At 45.5% G+C, this 24996-nt stretch overlaps 1 protein-coding gene across 1 annotated transcript; it reads left to right on the top strand.

Annotated features, from left to right (window-relative positions):
* Nucleotides 1-1014: 1014 nt before the first annotated feature.
* LOC139479103 (protein Spindly-B-like) lies at nucleotides 1015-24747 on the top strand. The gene is made up of 11 exons (XM_071261869.1): nucleotides 1015-1320; nucleotides 2014-2065; nucleotides 2807-2988; nucleotides 3794-3875; nucleotides 7832-8036; nucleotides 8590-8657; nucleotides 8909-8985; nucleotides 9123-9229; nucleotides 11757-11848; nucleotides 21941-22108; nucleotides 22420-24747. Exons 1-11 carry the CDS (start codon nucleotides 1255-1257, stop codon nucleotides 22578-22580), a joined length of 1260 nt encoding a protein of 419 aa, XP_071117970.1. The 5' UTR covers nucleotides 1015-1254; the 3' UTR covers nucleotides 22581-24747.
* The last annotated feature ends 249 nt before the right edge of the window (nucleotides 24748-24996 follow it).

Genomic DNA, 24996 nt, shown 5'->3' with positions numbered 1-24996 from the left:
CATTTCAATATGTGAATTAGCATTCACATTAGCAAGACGTAACGCAGGGAAGTAAGTTAGCTAATACATAATAGGTGCGAGGAATATTTCACCACTGCTACCCCATTAATTTTCTAACAAGATAATTTCTTCTGTTTGCAGCTGGTTTTATGATACATCAATAGGAAGCTTGCAGTTCCTTTGACATATATTGGCGTTTGACATTTCGTGTGAAATGTTATCACAATTTTTTAAAGCCAAATAAATATGTTTGAAAAGGTGATTTGTTGGAAGCATTCCATATTCGTAATTTGAGCTAAGGAAGGGTTTCTAAATTGGCGACAGTTATAATAGAGCATGGTTGAATGCCATTACGGCAGAATAGGGGTGCCCCAGAACGCCATAAGGATTGAGAATAGCTCTTAAAACTAATCCCTAAAACAGCACTAAGTCTTTAATCCATTATATACCACCATTATTGTCAAAAATATTTTCCCCATATTTCCATGTTATGTCGCGATAAAGCAATTGGACCTTCATTGTTGCTGTTTGTTTAACGCCGCAATCATATATACCGGCTACATGACGACGGTCTGTAAACTATCGAGTCTGAACCAGACAATCCAGTGAAGGACATCGTGAACATCGATCTACGGATACAATGACATACAATCCATCAAGTCACCAAGCCTGATCACTCGATCCATTTAGTCGCTTCTTACGACAAGGATTGGTCGCTGGGGACCTAGATCTTACCGGGATTCATACGAGATCCTATATACCCTCTGAATTACGTCGAGACAAAATTTGCTGTCCATTTTGTGTAATTTCAGTAGATTTAATCATTTTGGAAAATGAAGTTAAGTACCAATTAGATGTGCGAAAAACAACAACTTTCCTTCAGATTCAATAGACTGAAAAACAGCAACTCTAATGTAAGGGAAACAACTCCAAGAGCTCGTTCGCCGAAAGACTCTTTTGTGTTTAGAGATAGAAAGAAACCATCGTTGATAATGCAAACGATCCGCTAAGCAACGGTGGTAAGCCCTGAAAGTTAGGAAATGCATGATGTATCATGTTACATAATGGTTGCATTGACTAGTGACAGTTAGCCAGACAAACGGTGTGGTGTTTTTATGTTTAGTTGTTGAAAATATATAGGGTACGTGTAGTTCACCCACCTGAAGATCATCGCGTCGACAACACAAAGACAAGATAATATTTCCATGAGATCTCATGATTCATTGTTGCTGATAGTTCTTTCCAAAAGGAAAAATGAACTGGGAAAGTAAATTTTCGTCAATTGTCCAAGAAACAGAAGCCAACTTGGCGAAGGTGAAAGTAAGTATGCGTTATTACGGCGTGTTTGCAAGCTTTATCTGTTTATCGACTTTTTTTCGTGCTATTCAAAAAATATTTGAAAATAAAAAAACATAGTTTTATTTTTGTACGAGAAAGTGATTTGAGTCTATTTTGTGAGAAATTATAGAATCTGTTCCCCAAGAAATAGCATCCCCAAAACTTTATCCAAAGACGTATATACATCTTATCTCAACCATCTCGAGATTGCTAATACAATCCTCACTGACTGTTAGTTGTGTTTATGTTAGGGTAGATTACTCCAACTTTATACTTAACCCTTGGATCCTTGAATGAAAGTATACTATGGTGGCTTGGATGCCTGTTAGACAACGATGAGAGGGAGTTTTAAAAATGGTCGCTACTTGATGCAGGCTTAGAAATTAGCACTAGCCTGCTTGTCTGGACCAGTTCTACTAATGTTGAAGGTTTCCTACAGGCTTTTGGGGTTATGGCTACATGTCATCACTATTTGGGCTTGTAGACTTACTTGGTTAATTTCTATTCCTGTTGATGTGCTCATGTGTTTTGTGACAAGCCGTCACTTTGAGTCAAATGATTTGAATTTTGTAACCATGTTCACCTTTTTAAGCACTCTGATTGCTTCACCCTCTGAGTATAAGGCCTGGTGCTTAGTGTGTATATATGTGTCCTGATACTTCTTTTTCCTTACAGCAAAAGTTAAGAAGTAAAGCAAACCTGTCTCCGGATACACTTTCCTTAGACTGTGAGTATCTAAGTTCTTGTGTTTTGTGTATCTTGAACCGATGATAAGTGACCAGTTTGGACGACAGAATGTCCCAAAAGAACCCAAAAGTTTATCTGTGATTGTTTGGAAATTAAGAACGCACCGAATAATTACTTCTCTCTGTGTTTTAATTTGTTGATAGGAAAAGCATTTATCGTATTCGACGTAATAAGCGCCCAGGGCACTCTCAAAATTAAAAATAGGGAGCTCTTATTAGAATATACTTTTGGTGAAAGATCGTAAATTTTGTGGTTTATGCTGACAGCCTGAAATGATACAAAAGAAAAGTCTGTGCGTATTATGCACGACAGATATATTTTTCCAGAATTTAAATGCCGTAATTAAGGGTGCATATAACACATTGCATATTATACACGAATAAATAAGTCTTGTGTACATTGATCAATCGGAAGGGTGCTAATTGGGATTGTTCACTAGCTAATATATTAGCAAATCTTGCCATGGGCGCTTATTAGAGCGGGGCGCTTATTACGTCGAATATGGTATGTAAGAAACAGCTCTTTTAAGCTTTATTACTCTTTGCAATCCCCCTTGGAATGTTTAGCTAAATGTTTTTTCAAGTACTGGTAGCTCATTCAGTATAGTGACCCAGAGTTATATACATGCCTCCCTTCACTGTTAGTAGTCTGTTATAATTTCGCAGGGCCAGTATGTCAGTTCCACTCTGCATGGTCTATACAATGTCTTGTGTTCACACAGACACTCCGTCTCCCCTCCTGTCTACATCACTGGGCCACTACCCAGCATCCTCTACTCCTAGAAGTCGACTGACAGACAGATATGGTCACAACATGATCAACTCTAACATACGCCAGGAACTCACTGGGATGCCACAGTCTAGTACCTTACAATTACAGGAGAAAATTGAAGAACAGAATGCGGTAATTCATCAGTGACAACCTTTTGACCAATCTACATGTTAACAATCTTTGTTTTACTTAATGATTTTCATTATTCAAATTCACAAATCTAAACTTACTAAAACAATACCTGAGGGAAATGTCTTACACAGAGTTTGAAATTATCCTTACCATTTCTTTGAGCAAAATTGTACCAAAAAGGCTCTTAGAACAATCCAGAAGGGTTCAAAACTCCAGTAAACTGTTGTGACCTCAGAAATAATAGCCATTGATGAATATAATGCATCCAAATTCATGTGAATGTGTCTTTGAAATTTGGTAAGTATAAAGCTTTAAGTTATGTTAAATAAAAGTAAGTGTTTCCCTCTCTTGGAAAATATGTTTTGTGACTGTACTTTTCCAAGGAGTATATTAACCAATATTTGTAACAGCTAACGTCTCTTAGAAACACATTGTCAGTTACAAGTAGGGTAACAAAACTGAGAGAAAAGATACTGGTTGATTGTCATGATGGTCATCTGATGCTGAATTGGCTATGATTGTGTTTAATACATGCTGAATTGGCAATGATTGTGTTTAATACATGCTGAATTGGCAATGATTGTGTTTAATACATGCTGAATTGGCAATGATTGTGTTTAATACATGCTGAATTGGCAATGATTGTGTTTAATACATGCTTTTAGTTTGTGGTTGTCATCATTGTGTGATTTCCATAAGCCAGAGACAATCACCTGTAACTCCCTGACAAGTAAACCTCATTGGTCTTTTGCACCAACCCTGTCTGAACAAGATTAACATCATTTATTTATAATGTTTTCCCCAGACAATAAGTCGACTGAACAAGTCAGTGCAGAGTCTGGAGAAGGAGAGAGGAGAGTACCAGAACCAGATCCAGATGCTCAGAAGTAAGTCTCTCCCAGAACATGAAAGACAGGGTGTCAGAAGTAAGTCTCTCCCAGAACATGAAAGACAGGGTGTCAGAAGTAAGTCTCTCCCAGAACATGATAGACAGGATGTCAGAAGTAACTCTCTCCCACAACATGATAGAAAGGATGTCAGAAGTAACTCTCTCCCAGAACATGATAGACAGGGTGTCAGAAGTAAGTATCTCCCAGAACATGATAGACAGGGTGTCAGAAGTAAGTCTCTCTCAGAACATGATAGACAGGGTGTCAGAAGTAAGTCTCTCCCAGAACATGATAGACAGGGTGTCAGAAGTAAGTCTCTCCCAGAACATGAAAGACAGGGTGTCAGAAGTAAGTCTCTCCCAGAACATGATAGACAGGGTGTCAGAAGTAACTCTCTCCCACAACATGATAGAAAGGATGTCAGAAGTAACTCTCTCCCAGAACATGATAGACAGGGTGTCAGAAGTAAGTCTCTCCCAGAACATGATAGACAGGGTGTCAGAAGTAAGTCTCTCTCAGAACATGATAGACAGGGTGTCAGAAGTAAGTCTCTCCCAGAACATGATAGACAGGGTGTCAGAAGTAAGTCTCTCTCAGAACATGATAGACAGGGTGTCAGAAGTAAGTCTCTCTCAGAACATGATAGACAGGGTGTCAGAAGTAACTCTCTCCCAGGACATGATAGACAGGATGTCAGAAGTAAGTCTCACCCCCAACATGATAGACAGGGTGTCAGAAGTAACTCTCTCCCAGGACATGATAGACAGGGTGTCAGAAGTAAGTATCTCCCAGAACATGATAGACAGGGTGTCAGAAGTAACTCTCTCCCAGAACATGATAGACAGGATGTCAGAAGTAAGTCTCACCCCCAACATGATAGACAGGGTGTCAGAAGTAACTCTCTCCCAGGACATGATAGACAGGGTGTCAGAAGTAAGTCTCTCCCAGAACATGATAGACAGGGTGTCAGAAGTAAGTCTCTCCCAGAACATGATAGACAGGGTGTCAGAAGTAACTCTCTCCCAGGACATGATAGACAGGGTGTCAGAAGTAAGTCTCTCCCAGAACATGATAGACAGGGTGTCAGAAGTAAGTCTCTCCCAGAACATGATAGAAAGGGTGTCAGAAGTAACTCTCTCCCAGGACATGATAGACAGGGTGTCAGAAGTAACTCTCTCCCAGGACATGATAGACAGGATGTCAGAAGTAAGTCTCTCCCAGAACATGATAGACAGGGTGTCAGAAGTAACTCTCTCCCAGGACATGATAGACAGGGTGTCAGAAGTAAGTCTCTCCCAGAACATGATAGACAGGGTGTCAGAAGTAAGTCTCTCCCAGAACATGATAGACAGGGTGTCAGAAGTAAGTCTCACCCACAACATGATAGACAGGGTCTCAGAAGTAACTCTCTCCCAGAACATGATAGACAGGGTTTCAGAAGTAACTCTCTCCCAGAACATGATAGACAGGGTGTCAGAAGTAACTCTCACCCACAACATGATAGACAGGGTGTCAGAAGTAAGTCTCTCCCAGAACATGATAGACAGGATGTCAGAAGTAAATCTCTCTCAGAACATGACAGACAGGATGTCAGAAGTAAGTCTCTCTCAGAACATGATAGACAGGATGTCAGAAGTAAATCTCTCTCAGAACATGATAGACAGGATGTCAGAAGTAAGTCTCTCCCAAAACATGATAGACAGGATGTCAGAAGTAAGTCTCTCCCAGAACATGATAGACAGGATGTCAGAAGTAAGTCTCTCCCAGAACATGATAGACAAGATGTCAGAAGTAAGTCTCTCCCACAACATGATAGACATGATGTCAGAAGTAACTCTCTCCTACAACATGATAGACAGGGTGTCAGAAGTAAGTCTCTCTCAGAACATGATAGACAGGATGTCAGAAGTAAATCTCTCTCAGAACATGATAGACAGGATGTCAGAAGTAACTCTCTCCTACAACATGATAGACAGGGTGTCAGAAGTAAGTCTCTCTCAGAACATGATAGACAGGGTGTCAGAAGTAAGTCTCTCCCATAACATGATAGACAGGGTGTCAGAAGTAAGTCTCTCCCAAAACATGATAGACAGGATGTCAGAAGTAAGTCTCTCCCAAAACATGATAGACAGGGTGTCAAAAGTAAATCTCTCCCAGAACATGATAGACAGGGTGTCAGAAGTAAGTCTCTCCCAGAACATGATAGACAGGGTGTCAGAAGTAACTCTCTCCCAGAACATGATAGACAGGGTGTCAGAAGTAACTCTCTCCCAGAACATGATAGACAGGGTGTCAGAAGTAAGTCTCTCCCATAACATGATAGACAGGGTGTCAGAAGTAAGTCTCTCCCAAAACATGATAGACAGGATGTCAGAAGTAAGTCTCTCCCAAAACATGATAGACAGGGTGTCAAAAGTAAATCTCTCCCAGAACATGATAGACAGGGTGTCAGAAGTAAGTCTCTCCCAGAACATGATAGACAGGGTGTCAGAAGTAACTCTCTCCCAGAACATGATAGACAGGGTGTCAGAAGTAAGTCTCTCCCAGAACATGATAGACAGGGTGTCAGAAATGTGTTACAGGGGTGTTGTATGTTGTGTGTTGCAGGGGTGATGTATGTTGTGTGTTACAGGTGTGTTACAAGGGTGTTGTGTGTTACAGGGGTGTTGTATGTTGTGTGTTACAGGGGTGTTGTATGTTGTGTGTTACAGGGGTGTTGTGTGTTACGGAGGTGTTGTGTTACGGGTGTGTTGTATGTTACAGGAGTGTTGTGTGTTACAGGGGTGTTGTATGTTGTGTGTTACAGGGGTGTTGTGTGTTATGGGTGTGTTGTATGTTACAGGAGTGTTGTGTGTTACGGGTGTGTTGTATGTTACAGGAGTGTTGTGTGTTACAGGGGTGTTGTATGTTATGGGGGTGTTGTGTGTTACAGGTGTATTGTGTGTTACAGGTGTGTTGTGTGTTACAGGTGTGTTGTGTGTTACAGGTGCGTTGTGAGTTACAGGTGTGTTGTGTGTTACAGGTGAGTTGTGTGTTACAGGTGTGTTGTGTGTTACAGGTGTGTTACAGGTGTGTTGTATGTTACAGGGGTGTTGTGTTACAGGGGTGTTGTGTGTTATGGGTGTGTTGTGTTACAGGGGTGTTGTGTGTTATGGGTGTGTTGGGTTACAGTCGTGTTGTGTGTTACGGGTGTGTTGTATGTTACAGGAGTGTTGTGTGTTACAGGGGTGTTGTATGTTATGGGGGTGTTGTGTGTTACAGGTGTGTTGTGTGTTACAGGTGTGTTGTGTGTTACAGGTGTGTTGTATGTTACAGGTATGTTGTGTGTTACATGTGTATTGTTTGTTACAGGTGAGTTGTGTGTTACAGGTGTGTTGTGTGTTACAGGTGTGTTGTGTGTTACAGGTGAGTAGTGTGTTACAGGTGTGTTGTGTGTTACAGGTGTGTTGTCTATTGAAGGTGTGTTACAGGTGTGTTGTATGTTACAGGTGTGTTGTGTGTTACAGGTGTGTTGTGTGTTACAGGTGCGTAGTGTGGTACAGGTGTGTTGTGTGTTACAGGGGTGTTGTATGTTATGGGGGTGTTGTGTGTTACAGGTGAGTTGTATGTTACAGGTGTGTTGTGTGTTACAGGTGTGTTGTGTGTTACAGGTGCGTTGTGAGTTACAGGTGTGTTGTGTGTTACAGGTGAGTTGTGTGTTACAGGTGTGTTGTCTATTGTAGGTGTGTTACAGGTGCGTTGTGTGTTACAGGTGTGTTGTGTGTTACAGGTGCGTTGTGAGTTACAGGTGTGTTGTGTGTTACAGGTGAGTTGTGTGTTACAGGTGTGTTGTCTATTGTAGGTGTGTTACAGGTGTGTTGTGTGTTACAAGTGAATTGTGTGTTACAGGTGAGTTGTGAGTTACAGGTGTGTTGTCTGTTGCAGGTGTGTTACAGGTGTGTTGTGTTTTGCAGGTGAGCTGAGTGAACTAAGCAGCCACGTGTTGGGGAGGGGCAGTGGCAACCCTCACCTTGAATGGCAGATGGACCAGATCAAGCGAGACCTCAAACGGGAAGTCAAGGATGTTAGAGATCAACTGCAGCTTTTCAGGACTCGGGTAGACCATCACTCTACATCTGATCACACGTCCTTCACAGCATCCAGAGATTTAGAAGAAGTGTGAGGGAAACTGTCATTTATTAACTGAACCGATCAGTCAAGTGTGTCTTTATAGTACTTTCTAGTAACTTTCTAGTAACCTTTTAGTGAACCTTCTAGTTCAAGTTTCTTTGGTTTCGAATAATTGGTTGATATTGACAACTGATGATCAGTTCCTATCTTCATGAAATCTGTTATCTTTTATTTTCTAATAATATTTTATATTTGCTAATATTAGCTCTTTGAAAATGAATGTGTGATGGGATAAAATCCCACAAAAGTTGGATAAACAACAAAGTTTCAAGTTCTGCTTTTGTTCCTAGATGTGTTTGTGTTGTAAAGTATGATGCTAATTTTCAGTTTTGATATTTAATATATTGGTATTTACATAAGGAAACTGAGAAAGTATTAATCAGTCATTGTTTGAGTTTTCAAAATACATCTTGAAATGTTTCCCAATTCACTAGACTATAGTAGTAACAGAGGCAGAGGTCCACATATTTTCAGTTTCAAGCAATGTTTAAGATTCAGCAAGGATGTATATATCATGTAAAGAAGTAGATTTTTTGTCCAGTCGGCAAGACATTCAGGAGGAGCTGCGATACATCAGAAAAGATCTCGATGTCCTCAGGAGAAGAGTGGGTATGTTGGAATTATTTACGTGTGTGGACACAATTGTTTCGATCTAATCCTGTTTGACTGAAGACATTGGACTTATGAATTTCAACTTCTTTATTCTTTCAATGCAACATTTCAGTTAATGGTTTGCTTGATGTTGTCAGTGAAATACAAGCATGGGGAACTGAATGTGAATCTCAACTCAAGTGATATGTATCAGAAACTGAGAGGAAAATTAAATTTGTAAGTAATTGTTTGGGGTTTTTTTTATGCAGGGTCTGTAGAAATGGATGTGATGGGAGTTCACTATGACAAGAGAGATCTGGAGAGGTCACAGGACAGGATGAACAAGGTCAGAGAGGCAGTGGTTGTTTTGGTCATTTTTGTTCACTTCTGAGAAAACACAATACCAATGATGTGGACCCTGTAAACATCTACTATTTATACATCAACATTCATGTAATACATGCTAGATTATCTTTCCAACAGTCCTTGCATGAAATCACAAATGGTCGGACAAGGAATCTGACTGAGATCTTGAAGACGTGTCCTGATGCTGACCGGAGTCTTGGACACACCCAGCTGGAACATCTCAGGTATTTAATGTTTATTGACCAGGGATATGGTCTGTTACTAGCAGTAGTATAGCAGACCCGAGGGAGACACCCCACACTGGTACAAGGTGTGAAGTTATTTCCTGGTATCCCTGTCATGATATGGCTGGACTGTTCACTCACTCACTCACTCACTCAACCATTCTCCTACTCACTTACTCACTCATTCAACCGCTCTACCAATCACTCACTCACTCAACCTCTCAACCACTCATTCAACTACTCACTCAACCACTCACTCAACCACACACTCAACCACTCAACCAACCACTCAACCGCTATACCAATCGCTCACTCACTCAACCTCTCAATCAATCACTCAACCACTCACTCAACCACTCATTTTACCAACCGCTCTACCAACATCTCACTCACTCACTCACTCACTCACTCACTCAAACACTCACTCACTCAAACACTCAAACACTCTACCAACCACTCAACCACTCACTCAACCGCTCTACCAACATCTCACTCATTCACTCACTCACTCACTCACTCAACCACTCTACCAACCACTCAACCACTCACTCATCCACTCACTCAACCACACACTAAACCACTCACTCAACCACTCACTCAACCACTCACTCAACCACTCACTCAACCACTCACTCAACCACTCACTCATCCACTCACTCAACCACACACTAAACCACACACTAAACCACTCACTCAACCACTCACTCAACCACTCACTCAACCACTCACTCAACCACTCACTCAACCACTCACTCAACCACTCACTCAACCACTCACTTACTCAACCACTCACTTACTCAACCACTCACTCACTCAACCACTCACTCAACCACTCACTCAAACACTCACTCAAACACTCTACCAACCACTCACTCAACCGCTCTACCAACATCTCACTCATTCACTCACTCACTCACTCAACCACCCAACCACTCTACCAACCACTCAACCACTCACTCATCCACTCACTCAACCACTCACTCAACCACACACTAAACCACTCACTCAACCACTCACTCAACCACTCAACCAACCACTCAACCAAACAATCTACCAACCACTCACTTACTCAACCACTCACTCACCCAGTCACTCAACCACTCACTCAACCACTCACTTACTCAACCACTCACTCAACCACTCACTCACTCACTCACTCAACCACTCACTCACCCACTCACTCAACCACTCACTTACTCAACCACTCACTTACTCAACCACTCACTCAACCACTCACCCAAGCACTCACTCAACCACTCACTCAACCACTCACTTACTCAACCCTACTGCTTCACCCTCTAAGGTCACAGGTAATGGATGTAGGATATGTAACTAGCTCATGCTTGTCGTCAGACCTGACTAAACTGACAATTGTGTCACTACAATGTGTTATTGTGTTATTGTGTGTCAGCCCAACCTATGGGCTGGATAGTTGCTCCCGATGTCAACCACATCTGATGTACCAGCTGACCGCAGCATCAATAAACATTCCCTGACTCACTTGACAGCCATTGATTGCTGATGTCAGTCTCCGTATCTACCCCGCCTGTCTGATACCTGTTGCACATTCCCTGACTCACTTCACAGCCATTGATTGCTGATGTCAGTCTCCGTATCTCCCCCGCCTGTCTGATACCTGTTGCACATTCCCTGACTCACTTCACAGCCATTGATTGCTGATGTCAGTCTCCGTATCTCCCCCGCCTGTCTGATACCTGTTGCACATTCCCTGACTCACTTCACAGCCATTGATTGCTGATGTCAGTCTCCGTATCTACCCCGCCTGTCTGTTACCTGTTGCACATTCCCTGACTCACTTCACAGCCATTGATTGCTGATGTCAGTCTCCGTATCTCCCCCGCCTGTCTGATACCTGTTGCACATTCCCTGACTCACTTCACAGCCATTGATTGCTGATGTCAGTCTCCGTATCTCCCCCGCCTGTCTGATACCTGTTGCACATTCCCTGACTCACTTCACAGCCATTGATTGCTGATGTCAGTCTCCGTATCTCCCCCGCCTGTCTGATACCTGTTGCACATTCCCTGACTCACTTCACAGCCATTGATTGCTGATGTCAGTCTCCGTATCTCCCCCGCCTGTCTGATACCTGTTGCACATTCCCTGACTCACTTCACAGCCATTGATTGCTGATGTCAGTCTCCGTATCTCCCCCGCCTGTCTGATACCTGTTGCACATTCCCTGACTCACTTCACAGCCATTGATTGCTGATGTCAGTCTCCGTATCTCCCCCGCCTGTCTGATACCTGTTGCACATTCCCTGACTCACTTCACAGCCATTGATTGCTGATGTCAGTCTCCGTATCTCCCCCGCCTGTCTGATACCTGTTGCACATTCCCTGACTCACTTCACAGCCATTGATTGCTGATGTCAGTCTCCGTATCTCCCCCGCCTGTCTGATACCTGTTGCACATTCCCTGACTCACTTCACAGCCATTGATTGCTGATGTCAGTCTCCGTATCTCCCCCGCCTGTCTGATACCTGTTGCACATTTCCCATGCAGGAGCACAGTGAGGACACTAAAGGACAAACTGAACACTGTGGATGCCCGTCTAAATGTTACATCAGCATCTCCTCACAACAGCAACACTAACGGTGAGTCGCCAGTGTGGTTTCTGGGTTTGAATTGGGGGTGAACCTATACATCGGTGCGACCCGCGAAGATTCGGGGTAGAATAGGTCTTCAGCAACATATGCTTGCCGTAAAAGGCGACTATGCTTGTCGTAAAAGGCGACTATCGTGATGGGGTGGTCAGGCTCGCTGACTTGGTTGATGCACGGTCATGGATCCCAATTGCATGGATCGATGCTCATGATATCAATCACTAGATTGTCTGGTCCAGACTCGATTAATTACAGACCGGCGTCATATAGCTGGAATATTGCTGAGTGCGGCGTTAAACAACAAACCAACCAACCAACTATGCATCAGTGCACTGGTGCATCGTGAGTTTCATGTGACGATATGATACACGAAACGTTTCTTTTCTGTATAGATACCAGATGAATTACTTGCTAAAATAAATTACTTACTACTCGTTTAATGACCTCAGCATTTTTGTTAGTCAGATATTGCTAAATGTGTTGTAATTAGTGTTTCAAGTTCACTACTAAAACCGAACATGTGTCTACAGCTAGCTTTTCCTTTTGAACCTGCTCTGAAATATTTATTGTATGAGTATCGCAATATGTATCGTATTGTGACCTATATACCATAATACGCATCGTATCGTGACCTTTGCTGGATCGTTTCACCCCTAGTTAGAATAGGCCCTGAGCAGCCTACACTTGTCACAAGAGGCCACCACATGGCTTGGTTGAGAGTCAGCATACCCGATCACTACACTTGTCACAAGAGGCAACCACATGGCTTGGTTGAGAGCCAGCATACCCCATCACTACACTTGTCACAAGAGGCCACCACATGGCTTGGTTGAGAGCCAGCATACCCCATCACTACACTTGTCACAAGAGGCGACCACATGGCTTGGTTGAGAGCCAGCATACCCCATCACTACACTTGTCACAAGAGGCCACCACATGGCTTGGTTGAGAGTCAGCATACCCCATCACTACACTTGTCACAAGAGGCGACCACATGGCTTGGTTGAGAGTCAGCGTACCCCATCACTACACTTGTCACAAGAGGCCACCACATGGCTTGGTTGAGAGTCAGCATACCCCAGCACTACACTTGTCACAAGAGGCCACCACATGGCTTGGTTGAGAGTCAGCGTACCCCAGCACTACACTTGTCACAAGAGGCCACCACATGGCTTGGTTGAGAGTCAGCATACCCCAGCACTACACTTGTCACAAGAGGCGACCACATGGCTTGGTTGAGAGTCAGCATACCCCATCACTACACTTGTCACAAGAGGCCACCACATGGCTTGGTTGAGAGTCAGCATACCCCAGCACTACACTTGTCACAAGAGGCCACCACATTTTACAAACCTGTAGAGGTTATGAATTCTCTGATGAAATCCTCCTTGGGGCACTTATTGCATTTTCCTGGCTCAAGAAAATCTACATGACATAGTTGTAACCATTTTCCTTAATAAAAATTGTTACCACACAAAAAACTTTGTTTTTGTATGATGTACGTCCACCCTTATGGTGCCTCACCCTCCACGGCACGTCACGCCAAGGGAAGCAACTCTCACCCAAATCACTTTCCATATGTCAAATGCTGACGGAATGTGGGGAGGCGGGTGGCCGTGCCCCAAGGAGGATTTCATCAGAGAATTCATAACCTCTACAGGTTTGTAAAATTCTCTTTCAGATTAAATCCTCCTTGGGGCACTTATTGCATCAAGATAGACTCCTAAAGATAATATAGGAAGTGGAATCCGTCAGCAACAAGCGTGCATAAATACATCGTATTTTGATTATTTCAATGAATAAACAAGAGTTCAATAAATGGAACCAACCTTATCGTGAGGCACCACCGTCGAAAGGCGGGGGCTGGAGACAGGGCGTTATCGACCATACACAATGAAAAGAGCCATTCTTTGTGGCTTATCATATCGAGAACTCGAGACACACACCCCACCCCCCCACACTTTTTTGAACAAGTGATATTGGGGGCACAGATCACAAGAGACTATAAACCCGCACAGAGCTAGGCCAAAGGGTCCCCGTAATCGAAGGAGTGCATGTGCAAATACGATGATTATCGAGTGGTAATGGCTGGTATTGTATCGACCGTAGAAGATAAAATCCGGACCGTTACTGAGCAGTGTTATAACCGGTCCGGGCAGTCTAAAATCTCGAAGGCTCAATCGGCTAGAGATGTAGAACTTTGCCCAGTTCGGAGAACTGACTGACCAAACCGAGTACGCTCGTTTGAGTGTTTGTCGAGTTGGTAATGTTTGATGAATGTGCTTGGCTGGCTCCAAATAGCCGCGGAGCAGATCTCCTCAATGGGCAGAGCCGCGGCATACGCTTGTGTCGTAGCCACTGCTCTAACCGAATGAGCCTTCAACTTGGTAGGGGGGTCCCTGCCTTGAAGTGTGTACGCCGTACATATAGTAGAGACTATCCACCTGGAAATAGTTTGTTTGCTCGCAGGTGAGCCAGCCTTCCTACCGCCATAACAGCAAAATAGTTGATTATCCTTATGGATACCCTTAGTTCTGCTGATATAGGACTTAAGGGTCCTGCGGACATCCAAGACATGAGCATGTCTTGTAGTGGTCCCCGACGAAGAAGGCTGTAAAAGAGCAGGTAGCTCAATAGGAGCCGTCACGTGGAAGGCGTGTGCGACCTTAGGACGGTAAGAGTCCGGCAGGCGAATACTGACCCTGTCCAGGTGAAAGACAGTTAGTTCGGGATCGGCTGACATTGTGTGAATGTCGCCTACCCGTCTGCCGGACGTTACCGCCACAAGGAACGCCGTCTTCCAGCTCAACAGCTGAAGAGAGAGAGACGACAGATCCCGAAAGGAAGGACCGGACAGCCAATCAAGAACGATTGACAATTCCCAAGGGGGACTGATCCGCTGGACAGGCGGTCGGATCCTGTCCACACCTGCTAAAAAACGCTGCACTAATGGGTGCGCACCCAAAAGTGCCCCGTCGACGGGGACGTGAAAGGCAGCGATAGCTGTAGAGTACCCCCGGACTGTCGATGCGGCCAGGCCGACATCTAGTCGCGACTGGAGGAACTCAAGTACGGCTACGAGATCTGCAGAAAAGGGATCTGCAATCCCTCTATCGACACACCAGCGCGCATAGCAGGCCCATCTATCCTCGTACTGAACGTTTGTTGAATCCCTCCGCGAAGCCAGTATTGTGTCTGCAACTCGTGCAGGAATACCGCTCTCCTGGAGGCGATTCCGGACAGTGGCCAAGCCACCCACTGAATCCTGGGATTCGGGTGGAGGGCCTCGTTCTGGGATAGGAGGTCCGGTCGTAAAGGTAATAGAACAGGAGGCTGAGCCAGAAACCTGAGTATGACTGGAAACCAACTCTGCGCCGACCAAAGGGGTGCCAGGAGCACAAGTAGTCGCGCAGGCTGAGTGGCTAGCTGAGACAGGACCTTGGAAATCAGAGGTACTGGGGGGAATGCCCACAGAATTCTGTCCGTCCAATCTAGCTGGAAGGCGTCCGGTGCCACCGACCTCGGGTCGGGGACTCGGGAGCAGAACGTTGGTGTCTGGTGATTCACCCCAGACGCAAACAGATCCACCTGGAACGACCCGTATAACTGGGAGATAATCCCGAATATTCCCGGGTCGAGCCTCCACTCGTGAGGAGCGAGGATCCGGCGAGACAGAGCGTCCGCACGGACGTTGTCTACCCCCGGGAGATAAACAGGTAGCACCCTGATAACGTGTGAGTCGCACCATAGGAGGAACTGCCACGTCTCTTGGAGAAGCGACGGAGACACCGTTCCCCCCTGCTTCCGGATGTAAGTCATCGCCGTTTGGTTGTCCATCTCTAGACGCACCACTTGGCCACGAAGCAGATCCAGGAAGCGTTGGAACACCAACCTGACCGCTCTCAGTTCTAGCACATTGATATGCAGTTTGATCTCCTGCTGGGACCATAGTCCCGAGGCAGTGTGATCGTTCAGAACGCCTCCCCAGCCGGAGAGTGACGCGTCTGTTTGAACTGTGAGAGACGGCACGGGAGTGTCGAGGGGGAGCCCCCGGGACAGATTCCCGACCTCGGTCCACCACTGAAGGTGTGCATTGAGCCACTGCGGAGTCTCGAGAACAGTCTCGAGATCTTCCGAGTTCACCCAAAGTCGACGGAGCGCTTGTTGAATGGGTCTCATTCTCAAGCGCGCCCGCCAAACCACATCCACTGTCGCCGCCATGTTGCCCAGTAACTGGAGCCATGTACGAGCAGTGTGACTGGCGGACAGAAGGAACTGGGAAGTAACACTTCTGACCTTGGTAATGCGATCTTGTGACAGAGATACAATTCCGCTCACTGTGTTGAAATTCGCCCCTAGGAAGACTAGATTCTGAGTAGGGCTCAGATCTGACTTCTTGAGATTGACTATCCACCCTAGAGTGATCAGAATATCTATCACTTGTTGTGTAGCTATCTGACTCAGGGATTGCGATAGAGCTCTTAGTAACCAGTCGTCGAGGTACGGATGGCAGAACCGACCTTTTGACATGGCCACTTGGACGGGAATCAACATCAGCTTGGTGAACACCCTCGGGGCCGTAGCGATCCCGAATGGTAGAACCCTGAACTGATAACACGCGAAAGAAAACCTGAGGTATTTCTTGAACTCGAGGTGTATGGGTACGTGGAGATAGGCGTCTTTTAGGTCTATTGACGTTAGCCATTCTCCGGTCTCGACAGCTGAGATCACCGAGTGCAGTGTCTCCATCCTGAAGGACAGTACCTCTATAAGTTTGTTCAGCCTTCTCAGATTGAGAATAGGCCTGAACCCTCCGTCATTTTTGGTGACTAGGAAATTTGTCGAGTAGAAGCCCTCGCTTTCCTGTCCCACGGGAACCGGTTCGATCGCAGCCTTCATAAGAAGTGTGTCGACCTCGGCACGGAGGAATTCCGCCCTCTCTAGGGTAGCAGGCACCGGAGTGGGGCGGATGGTGTTTCCACCGAGGCAAATGGCCATCCCTTAGAGTGGACAGGGTCCAGGGATTGGATGTGACTGTCTCCCATTCCTGCAGGAATAGAGCCAGTCGGCCGCCTACGGGGACATCCGGCTTGAGGCAGTGGACCCCGGCTTGAGGCAGTTCGATAACATGCGACCGTGGGTCCGCCCGGGGCACTTCGGGCGCTAATGGGAACCCGATGGGTTCCCGGCCCCGCGAAAAGGCTGCTGGCCTCGACCAGCTGCCCTGCCCCGGCCCCTGCCTCTCTTGCTCCTCCCGGCGCCCTTACCTGAAGGAAGCGGCTGCTTCCAAGCAGGTGCAGACTTCTGACCCGGCGCATCAGCGTAGGAGGAAGCAAGTGGAGAGGTCCGCTTACGCGGTTTAACGCATGGTACCTCCAACAAGGCCTTAGAATCCTTGATGGAGGCATACAACTGTGCGGCCTCTCGGACCACCTGCTGAGCCCCAGGGAAGAGGGTGGCACCCATCTTATATGGCAAAGCAAGTAGATCCTGGCGTGTGGAAGCCGAGTATTTGGATACCGACATCCACAGCCTGCGCATGCCCATGACTGCGCACATCATCTGCGAGGCACAGCTACAAATAGCGTCCCTCGCAAGATGACTATGTACCTCCGTAAGTTGCGCGGCCAACTCCGAAGTGTCGGCCGGCCCCTCTCCCGCTAACTCCCTCTGTACGGCCAACAGATAAGCGGAGTGTACGGACACCCGGAGCTGCTGACATGCGTTACGATATTGCTCCTCGAAGCAAACGTAAGCAGCCTTCAGCTCCGTACCGCACGCGGGAAAGGGTGGCAACCGCCGGCCCTTCTTGACCTTAGCCCCAGGGTAACGGAGGTCCAGACGCATTCGTCCACCACCGGTACCTCAAAATCACAATCCTCTGCTAACGGGTACCGCTTAATAAGTTCGGGCAGGTCGAACTTCATGCGGGCACCCGACAACAGAGGATTGATGACTTCATGCACCAATGAGGACAGAATACGGAGCCGCACCTGGGGCGCCTTGCTCGGAGCAAAAGCGTCCCCCGGAAGGCAGAACTCAGTCGGATCCGACTGGGGCATAGGCGCAGCCACCTGAGGCAGTACCTGGACGATCTTGTCCCGTACATGCCTCAACGAGTAAAAGAAGGAAAATGTTCCCGAGGTCTCCGAGTCGTCTCCCCCCTCCTCCATCCACTCCTCCTCTCTCGATTCCGAGCCGAAATTAATCGACTCTTCCCAGAGAGAAGAGGCAGACGAAGTCGGAAGGGGACGCCCGAAGGCCTGGGCCTTCGCATCCCCGGGCTGCACCCGGCCCGAAGCCGAGTCCCGGTCCCGAGGTGCCGGGGGTTCAAGGGAACCCACCTGGCTCTGGGCTAGAAATCCGCTAGAGGAAGCCTCGGCCTCGGAAGAGGCGTCTGGCTCCGCTAGGGAGAACTGTGCGTCGGTAGTGAACGGGCCAGTGCCCGCCACCCCTCCGCTGGGGAGCGACCTCGAGCCGGCGCCGAAGCCCGGTCTGAGATCGTTCCCGAGACCAAGTGGCCTGCCTCGGCCGACGCCGGGCATATCACAAGGTCTCAAAGCCGCTTCCGGTGCCGACAACGGGGAAGGCTCAGTCCGCATCTCCTCTCGGAGCTGAGACTTTACCTCCATCATCGACGCCATCTGCGACCTCAACAAGGCAGAGATGTCTGCCAAAGACGGTGCAGGAGAGGGTGCAGTGATTGTGACGGGGACCCTAGGGCCTTCTCCCCCGGCCCCCGGGGAGGGAGCGGAGGAGACAGTCTCAGCTGCTTTTTTTCCCTTTCTTACTTTTTTAGATGGGGGGGGGGGGGGGGGGGGGCGGTCTTTGCCGATCTAATGTCCACCCCCGCCTTCAATAGACCCTTAAAGTGTAAGAGGTCCACCTTTCTCTTTTTTTTGCGCCCGTGGGGTGAATGCAACACAGATCGGGCATGACCCATCGTCATGCCCGTCTTCGGCCAAACACTTTATGCAAGTATCATGCCTGTCTTGGGGGGGAATCGAAGCCGAGCACCCCGTACACAGTTTGAAGGTCTGTAAAAAAGACCGTAATTTTTTAGTTTGGCGGGAAGGGTAATAAAGTGTATCAGTGCGATTGAAAGATCGGAAAGATACGTGCATAAATTGTGTAACTAGAAGCAAAGGCGTAATTTAGAATGCGATTGGTAACGCGATACTAATAGCCAATGTCGTAGTATAATTATAACACCAAAGTGGGCGTGTTACGCGCGAAGGTGTAAAAAAGGTAAGTGTAATTTAAAAATAATTAACACACCACCTTGGGTTTATTAAAGGAAAAGATTGTAGTCTAAAGCCCGATGATATAACATTAAAAAAAAACAAGCCGTTTTTGATGGCCCTGGTGTTACATGTATCATACGTGGCACTACAAAATGGACGCTACTACGGCCTTTGTTTTCAAAGGTGTCGTACACGTGTCACATAATTACAACTTTATAACTTTACAATGCGAGGTATTACGCCTTTGCATGAAAGAAATGTACCATACATACAGTTTGGTCTGCCATGGTTCTTGTACGAACGATTATCTTGTACTTTGTTTTGTCTTGAAAAAAACAGCACGTCTGTCTTTGTCAGATGACATAAGGAAAGTGATTTGGGTGAGAGTTGCTTCCCTTGGCGTGACGCGCCGTGGAGGGTGAGGCACCATAAGGGTGGACGTATATCATACAAAAACAAAGTTTTTTGTGTGGTAACAATTTTTATTAAGGAAAATGGTTACAACTATGTCATGTAGATTTTCTTGAGCCAGGAAAATGCAATAAGTGCCCCAAGGAGGATTTAATCTGAAAGAGAATGGCTTGGTTGAGAGTCAGCATACCCCAGCACTACACTTGTCACAAGAGGCGACCACATGGCTTGGTTGAGAGCCAGCGTACCCCAGCACTACACTTGTCACAAGAGGCCACCACATGGCTTGGTTGAGAGTCAGCATACCCCATCACTACACTAGTCACAAGAGGCCACCACATGGCTTGGTTGAGAGTCAGCATACCCCATCACTACACTTGTCACAAGAGGCGACCACATGGCTTGGTTGAGAGTCAGCATACCCCATCACTACACTTGTCACAAGAGGCGACCACATGGCTTGGTTGAGAGTTAGCATACCCCATCACTACACTTGTCACAAGAGGCGACCACATGGCTTGGTTGAGAGCCAGCGTACCCCAGCGCTACACTTGTCACAAGAGGCCACCACATGGCTTGGTTGAGAGTTAGCATACCCCATCACTACACTTGTCACAAGAGGCCACCACATGGCTTGGTTGAGAGCCAGCGTACCCCAGCACTACACTTGTCACAAGAGGCCACCACATGGCTTGGTTGAGAGTCAGCATACCCCAGCACTACACTTGTCACAAGAGGCGACCACATGGCTTGGTTGAGAGCCAGCGTACCCCAGCACTACACTTGTCACAAGAGGCCACCACATGGCTTGGTTGAGAGTCAGCATACCCCAGCACTACACTTGTCACAAGAGGCGACCACATGGCTTGGTTGAGAGCCAGCGTACCCCAGCGCTACACTTGTCACAAGAGGCGACCACATGGCTTGGTTGAGAGTCAGCATACCCCAGCACTACACTTGTCACAAGAGGCGACCACATGGCTTGGTTGAGAGCCAGCGTACCCCAGCGCTACACTTGTCACAAGAGGCGACCACATGGCTTGGTTGAGAGTCAGCATACCCCAGCACTACACTTGTCACAAGAGGCGACCACATGGCTTGGTTGAGAGCCAGCGTACCCCAGCGCTACACTTGTCACAAGAGGCGACCACATGGCTTGGTTGAGAGTCAGCGTATCCCAGCACTACACTTGTCACAAGAGGCGACCACATGGCTTGGTTGAGAGCCAGCGTACCCCAGCGCTACACTTGTCACAAGAGGCGACCACATGGCTTGGTTGAGAGTCAGCATACCCCAGCACTACACTTGTCACAAGAGGCGACCACATGGCTTGGTTGAGAGCCAGCGTACCCCAGCGCTACACTTGTCACAAGAGGCGACCACATGGCTTGGTTGAGAGTCAGCGTATCCCAGCACTACACTTGTCACAAGAGGCGACCACATGGCTTGGTTGAGAGTCAGCGTACCCCAGCTGTGTGGAGCGTTGCTTACAATATCAATCACTGGATTGTCTGATCCTGATTTGATTGTTTCCAGGCCTCTATCTAATAGGAGTTATATTGCTGTGTGTGGTATTAAACAAGTTACAGCCACATATTCATGGAAAGGCTTGGGTTCGTTTCTATCCCAGAGGAGAGGCCGGGGTATTGTTCCACACTGCCCTCCAAGTGCTAAGACTAACGTATGTCTGTGTTGTAGTATGGACTTACCTTGAGGATAGGTCCCAGAATGCATGCTCCTTTCTTACGTTCTATTCATGTTATTACGACAAGTAAGGCTTGTATCGTGTACCTGACTAGAACTGCATTTTTGAGACAATTGTAAAAGTAATTGGATAATGCTATCAAAAGGTAAATGTCATTTACAGGGGTGAAACCATACAGCAAGGTCATGATACAGTACGGATCACGATACACATTACATCATATCGCATGGAAACTTCTTACTTTAAATTAGTTCAGAGCAGGTTCAAAAGGAAAAGCTAGCTGTAGACACACATTCGTAGTGGCTATTTTTAGAAGAGAACTTGAAACGCTAATTAAAACATATTGTGAGATATTTGACCAACAAAGATTTTGAAGTCATTAAACAAGCAGTAAGTACTTTATTTTAGCAAGTGTATCATCTTGTATGGATACAGAAACAAATGTATCATGCATCGTATCATCGCAGGAAAACTTACAATACACCGGTGCACTGATTATTGTTTCACCCTGAGTCATTTATTGGTGTTATGTGGACTGCTGTGATAGCTGAAGAAGATGTGGATGAAAATAAGGATGTTTGTACAAATTTAATGCAAGAGAAGAGGAGTGTAAATGGTAAATGTCTGACTATTGAATCTACTAAGACAACGCATGATATTTACAGTGTTGGTAGAATAGTTTGTACTTCTTGTGCTTCCTGCATTGTTCCCATTGTGTTTCAGGCTACAAGTCACGAACAACTAAATCCTACCGAACATCCCGTCGTGCAGATGTAGACATAGACTCAGATATTGATGATGATGACCTTGACCTTGATGACCTTGATGACCTTGAGGACTCGGACACAGAACCTTTGTCCTCCAACAACAAATACACCTCAGCTAGGAAAGGTGAGTCACAGACACATATCCTCTCAATAAGTGCATGTTATCACAGAACTATGTCATCTAACAACAGTATTCCTGAGATCATTTCAGTCTTCTACTGGCTTGTTGGGGTGGTGAGGTAGCCTAGTGGTTAAAGCGTTCGCTCGTCACGCCGAAGACCCAGGTTCGATTCCCCACTTGGGTACTATGTGTGAGGCCCATTTCTGGTGTCCATCGCCGTGATATTGCTGGAATATTGCTAAAAGCGGCGTAAAACCATACTCACTCACTCACTCACTCACTCACTCACTCGCTGTACATTGCTGTGTTAACAGTCCGCAAAACAAGGAGAAGTCCTGACCCAGTGCTGAGTGACAGCGATGATGATGTAGATGTCAATGAAGCTTCAATAGATAGTGGGGACTTGGAGGACGATGACCTTGATGACATCCAGGACCTACATATAGATGACGATGATGACATTGATGACATATAGAAACTGCAATCTTCAGCAGACCCTCGCAATACGTGGCTCATGTCCTGTCATTCCACAGGGTACGAAACTATTACCTACAGGAATGTTAATGTCAATACCGGAGTTCATGGGAGAGTATTCCTGTGAGTAATGAGCCAAGCTAATCACTATCATATCTGGTGCTGAGCCTCTGCATATCCACTAAAGTTATAAAACTATATTTTTTTATTAAAACCCATTCAACTGTTTCTGTTGATTAGTGGGCTGCAAGGACTCTGCATTCACTGAATTATGTCCCTTGGGTGTCTACATTCAAGTAGCCACATGATAAACTTCCCGTATATCAATGTCAGCACCGGTAGACACAGGACTCTGTGGTTGTATATTTCTCGGTTTCAACTGCTGGTATGAGAATATGTATAAATATCCATTCCACCAAGTTGTGTACATGTTTAGTTACAGCTGAGTCAAATCAAACATCACATTGGATTCAGTTGTGAGTTCACTTTGACCTATTGACAGACCACTGTACTGGATGCTGTGTGTCTATGCATGGTGCCCTGTGAACTATACCAAAGATATTTACTTTTTATTTTCTAGTATATAGACTACATATATATCTCAAACCAGTATAAAGTTATCCACTGTTCCTTGTCAAAAGATTGTCCAATTTGTATGTATTGTTCCATTAATTTGTGTATGCCTTTATAAGAAAGCCTTATTTTTGCCACACATATTTTATTATTTACAGTGATTGTGCTCAATATGCTGCTCATATATGGTGTATGATTGTGAGAAATATTACCTGGTGTGTGAGTGTATCGTATGTGTTGAGAAAATGAAGTGTCCCATGATAGCGATATATATATTCATGCCATTTCCCACTAACCTGTGATGGAGTAGATGAACACTGGTGTAAGATGACGCTCAACAGATACATGCAAGTACTTCACTGGAGACATGTGTGGTCCAGCACAGGGACAGCATCACCCAGGGGTCCATTTAACTGCTGGCCCATTGGCCGATGGCCAGTTAAAATATGAAAGGCTTGCTGCAACGAAATGTACATGGCCCAGCTGGCTACTCAAAATTCACCCCTTCTCTGTGTGTGGTTAATTGTTTTTGAGAGAGAGAGAGAGAATCTGCTTTGGACAAACACTGCCTTGAAAGCATCCTCCTCGTTCCATGTGACCATCATGTTGGTGTTGCAACAGGTTTTGGAGGAAAGTATTGGGATTATTTTATTTTGCCACTCAGTCAAACTGTTCAAACGCTAAAGCCAAAATGTTTGTGACAAGATACAGTAGACCCTGCCTGTGTCATGTGTGTGTGGATGTGAATGTTTTCATGGTATTCTGTTGCCAGTTGCCCTCCCTCCACGTACAGCCCTCACCCTGGTTCATGTAGATCATGGATATATCGGACATACATTTCTTGGTTTTGTCAAAGAGATAATGATTAGTAATTCTTTAATTGTGACATATTTGATATTTACATACATACAAGTTTTGAGTTCCATACAAAAGATCCAAGATATCTGGAATATTATTAATGTTGTTTTCATTTGTTTGATTATTACCCTGCAATCTCCCCAGCATTTTATCAAGACTGCATCACATATTTTGTTTTATATTTTTATCAATATCTTAAGACAGTAACTTTGATATTGACATGGCTGTAGTCACATGTCACCTTAACAGTGAGTGAGTGAGTGAGTGAGTGAGTGAGTGTGGTTTTACGCCGCTTTTAGCAATATTCCAGCAATATCACGGTGGGGGACACCAGAAATGGGCTTCTCACACTGTACCCATGTCGGGAATCGAACCCAGGTCTTCAGCATAGGTCACCTTAACAGCCTCATTGAGATGTTTACTGTGGTTGATAAACAGCAAGCTGTGTGGATATAAATATACTACTCAAAAGAAGTTAAGAACTGAACTATAGTAATATGAACTATTAGGTAGTCCTTAACTTCATTTGAGTAGTATACAAAAGAAAAACATTTGATAATCAGTTTTGATATATCATTACTGGAGAAATATTACATAGGTAAAAGTCTGCAACACATTACCTGAAGATTCCAGTACTTCCTGTAGACAGGCACATGTTGCTGTGGTTATCAGTATTAGAGGTTGTCCCTCCCCCCTACAGCACTGGCAGCTGGTGCAGCAATATAACACTACTCAATGTCAGAGTGTATATATATATGTGTGTATTTAATGTTATTCAAAGTCATGTCATTGATGATAATAAAGTTAAACCATACTCCTTTTTTGGCAACCTTTTCTTTTTATTATTTCATTGTACCAGGTTAATTTATTGGAAAACTCCTTGGGATTCAGGTATGAATGAAGGTCGTAAGGGGCGACTAAATGAAGTTTGTGTTGATATATTTGATATCAAAAGACACGAGGGTGAGATTTTATTTATCATCCAA

Source organism: Haliotis cracherodii, unplaced genomic scaffold (genome assembly GCF_022045235.1).
Source record: "Haliotis cracherodii isolate W230 unplaced genomic scaffold, xgHalCrac1.p SCAF_4, whole genome shotgun sequence".
NCBI classification, from domain to species: Eukaryota; Metazoa; Mollusca; class Gastropoda; order Lepetellida; family Haliotidae; genus Haliotis; species Haliotis cracherodii.
This window is presented reverse-complemented; position numbering and strand designations above follow the sequence as displayed.

What these genes read in the sequence shown, in the direction of transcription:
- LOC139479103 (XM_071261869.1), top strand. Translation starts at nt 1,255, where the DNA reads ATGAACTGGGAAAGTAAATTTTCGTCAATTGTCCAAGAAACAGAAGCC. An exon ending in TGTCCTCAGGAGAAGAGTGG is followed by an intron (nt 8,658 to 8,908) that starts GTATGTTGGAAT and finishes TTTTTTATGCAG; the next exon opens with GGTCTGTAGAAATGGATGTG. An exon ending in TCACAACAGCAACACTAACG is followed by an intron (nt 11,849 to 21,940) that starts GTGAGTCGCCAG and finishes ATTGTGTTTCAG; the next exon opens with GCTACAAGTCACGAACAACT.